Source organism: Pteropus vampyrus, unplaced genomic scaffold, assembly GCF_000151845.1.
Source record: "Pteropus vampyrus isolate Shadow unplaced genomic scaffold, Pvam_2.0 Scaffold274, whole genome shotgun sequence".
In the NCBI taxonomy this organism is placed as follows: domain Eukaryota; kingdom Metazoa; phylum Chordata; class Mammalia; order Chiroptera; family Pteropodidae; genus Pteropus; species Pteropus vampyrus.
The window spans coordinates 265,867-269,745 of NW_011889055.1; the positions used below are offsets into that span (position 1 = coordinate 265,867).

The window sequence follows — 3,879 nt, forward strand, 5'->3', positions numbered from 1 at the left end:
TGTCCCGCTGGTCAGGTCCCTGCTTGCCGATACCAGAGTTCATGTGGCACCTGTCAGCCCACATGTCTTCAGAGGACAAACCTATTTTTTTTTTTAATCATGAATAAGTAAGTAATCTCTGGGTATTTTCTGAATGTCTATTGCTATTTATGAGGAACACACATCACTTCCACAATCAGAAATCCCTTTGTTCTGGCCTCCTCGCCCGGCCGAGTCTGTGTCCCCAGGTGAGGGCCCTGAGGGGACGGACAGCAACTGAGGAGACGATGGGCGGAGTCCTAAACAGTCTGGTTCATTTCCGTCAGAAGGAGAAAAAGGCTATTTTCCAAATATTCCTGCAGAAACCCTTGTTTTTTCAAACACCTCTAAAACTTCCTGGCTCAGTTTACAGAAGATCATTTTGCATCACGTGCATTTCGAGAAGGGCAGCTCCTTGAGCCCAGGCTGCCTGGAGCTGTCACAGTCAAAACCAAAAACAGAAACAGGTAGAGAGGCCGGGGCAGCAGCCTCGGGAAATGGGACCAGCCTATGACCTCGGGCAATGGGACCAGCCCAGCACCAACCTGGCCCGGGACAAAAGTGACCAGGCTCCACCCTTTCCTTTCCCTATCTCTACCCAGGAGATGGACCAGGAGTTAGGGTATGATCCCACAGATTCATGTCACCCCACAATTCTCAACATATGCTTAGGTCGTACACCTACTCCTCAAAATCCCACAGTTCTTCCGATGGCCACTATGACAGGTAAGGGAGCCAAATCTGTCCTTGAAGTTAAACGTTCAGGGGACGATGGCATCCAGCCCACCTGTCTTCCTGGAGCTGGGGTCTGAAGGAGTGACGTCAGCTCTCGAGGCCTGGGAGAGGCTCGGTAGCCCACGGCAGGCTTTGGGCCGGCTTTGCATTATTTCATCAAAGAAAAGATTCTGTTCAGGTCCCGCTGGCTGTTTACTGTGACGTGATTCTGACAGCTACTTACTAAAAATAACCTGCAAGCAGAAGCCACTTAAACGTCCACCTATGAGCATGAATGCACCTGCTTAATGAAACGTCGCGCGGTCCCCGGGGAGACAGCCATAAAAACCACGTTCCGACGCGGGAAAGAGCACCTGACGGCACGGGAAGCGAGACGCGCGAGGCCTGCACACGCCAACGATGGCGGCCCCCGCCCTTCACGGACAGGAGGGGGCGCGGCTCCGACTGCGGACGGACACGCTGGCCGCCCCGAGTCCCCCGTTCGCTGTGCCGCCTGTGCTCGGTTTTCAACCGCATCGCGACACATGAAGCGTTTACCTACAGACGGAGAACACCGAGAGCCAGCCCCGTGTCCGCTTCTAGTGACCGCCACGGGTGGCTCGTCCGAGCACGGCTCAGTGGGTGGTGGCTCGGGGCCCCCGGGCTTCCAGGCGAGCCTGTCATCTCAGCCCGCCAAGCGCTGCACCAGCACCAAACGCACGCACGGGCTCCAGACACGCTGACACGCGACTGGAACACGTGACCGAGACGGTCTATATTCTCCAGATGAAAGTGATGCTAAACAGCTACCGTGTCTCTGGACCCGCCGGACACATACTAAGAACCGTAAGGGGCTCCTCCTGCTTTACCCGATGTGCCCCCTTCAGCGATAACCCTCACGAGTGTCACCAGGTCACAGGCAGGTCCCACTCGGGGCGTGTCCTCCCTACCACACCCTGGCCTGCCCAGGTAGGGAAGAAGGGAAGGGAAAGGGGACGAAGGCCAGCCCTGCGACCGCCTGTGCACGCGGTTAGTACTGGCAGCAAGCGTGAACACACGAAGCCCGGCTCCGTGAGCGCATGCGGTTAGTGGGGTGCGAGCAGGCGGCGTCACCGACGGTGAGTGACAGGCGTTAGTGCACACGTGATCACAGAGCAGCCACGCGCTTCGGCCAATCAGGGGCCTTTTCCTTACCACCGCATACTCCAATTTCAGTCCTGACTGATTATGGCAGCTCATACATCTAAATCGTTTGATAAAATGTTTAAATTAGAACACTCTGTGCTAAAATCTATTACTTTATAGATAGCAAGACGTTTAAGCTAACATCTCCAGCTTTTCAGAGTGACGACGGAGAGACTCAAGACGCCGGCAGAGGCCTCTGTGTCACCGCCGACCCTGGCTGGCAGCAGCGGCCTGAGCCTCCCTAGCGCCCGGCCCCACGCCGGCTTCGGAGGTGAGGTGCTCTACACGGACCACCTGTTTTCGAGGATCCGTCTGTGTGAACGTGTAAGTATTTAGCTCACGGCCTAAGGGAAAGTGTTTTTACTATAAATTTTCCCTGTCTGACCATCGTATAGTACAGAGCTTCATTAGTGTTGAAGCAGATCGATAAAATCACCTTCTGGAATAAACACACCCCAGGTAACCACGGCATTAAAAAACAGACAATTCTGGTTCGTAATCTGCCGTCCCAGTAGAAGGAAAGGTCTGGGAACGAGATGTGTCCCAGATACTGAAGTGTCCGAAGGCTCGGCCTGAATTAGGGCTGAGCCGCTTCCCTCCGTGGGTGGCCCCGCACCTCGCAGGGCAGCCCCAGACTTCTGGCTCATCTCCAGGGCGTCGGGGAGGTGGGCCCCCGCGGGTCCTGCCCCGCGGGTCCTGCCCCCGCGTCTCAGAGGCTGCATTCCTGTCTCCCCTTCGGTTTCGAGGTCCGGCTGGGACCCACGCTGTGAGCACTGGCTGAGCAGCCACTAGAGGCCTGAGGCTGGCCCCAGAGGCCGGACGCCTGCTGAGGGCGTGCCGCCACCCAAACATGGGCCGCCACCCAAACGTGGGCCGAGGGCAGGGCGCGGGTGAGCCTCCCAGCGCCTCTTGAAAAAGCTCATGGGTGGAAGAAGCAAAGGTAAGCGGACCAGGCTGCGGAGGGTTCAGTGTGGGATCTCTGGGGGGAAACTTCTTTTCTTGGTCTCGAGAAGTTAAGAAGCTGCATGCAGTTAACTTGCACTTGAAGTATAAAATTAAATTTTATAAAATTAAAAATTAAAGCTCAGGACAAAAAGTTTCCATGCTGACTGATCCTCCGGTTGAGTGACGAGCCAATCAATGACAGGCAAACGACACGGAGAAGAGGAGACACTCGGGAGAGGTTGGCCAAAAGGACCCAGGCTGCTGAGTACCCCGTCTGAGCGGCCGTCAACCCACGGACCTCGACCTCTCGAATTTGGGGCGCTGCCGCTCGGAGTGCTTCCGAGCAAAACTCCAGGGACGCCTACATGCGGCAGAGCAGTGACACAGGGTCGCTCGGCTGCGCCTGAGCACAGACTCAGAAGCACGCGGGCAGAGCACGCCAAGCAGCAGCGTGTGGCACACGGAGCGAGCGGCTCGGGCTACAGACCTTAGTCCCGGACAACGTCCCCCGCTGTGGGGGCGCTAGGGGAGTCGTCTAGTGGGAAACAAACAAAAACAAACCAATGTAGATTTTTCTAAAAACGACAGCGGAGCTGTCATCAGAAAAAAGTTAACCACTTACAGCACGTGCAAATTACCCACAACTTTCCTGGAAAAACAAGTTATCAAAAGGTAGAGCAGCTGTTTCACCCCTCATCAGGGGTCCCAGTGGGGTCCCAGCGGGGTACCCAGCCCACTTTCAGCTGAGGAGTCCCCCGGTAAGGGCGGGGAGCTCAGCCGTAGACTTCCACTTCTCTAAATATAGCTCCACCGAGAAAAATCCATTCATCCCACCTCAAATAGCAAATTAAAGCACGTCGGATGGAAGTTTTAATACGACAGTGGACGAAGACGGTCGCGTTTTCGATGGCTCGTGAAACACGCCCCTGAGGGGGCCCCCCTAAGACCCTGTTCTCCGAGGCGAACCCCGAGCCTCCGTCACCGCCCAGGGCTTTGACAGGTCGCCCCGGAGCTCCG

The 3,879-nt window shown here is 56.1% G+C and overlaps 1 protein-coding gene across 1 annotated transcript in view; it reads right to left on the bottom strand.

The window, feature by feature from the left end:
- Positions 1–3,879, bottom strand: part of ARHGAP17 (Rho GTPase activating protein 17) — a 36,345-nt gene that overhangs the window by 2,437 nt on the left and 30,029 nt on the right. The window contains exon 18 of the mRNA XM_023520631.1: positions 806–937. Within this exon, the coding sequence (XP_023376399.1) occupies positions 806–937 (132 nt within the window). The remainder of the gene's footprint in view (positions 1–805; positions 938–3,879) is intronic.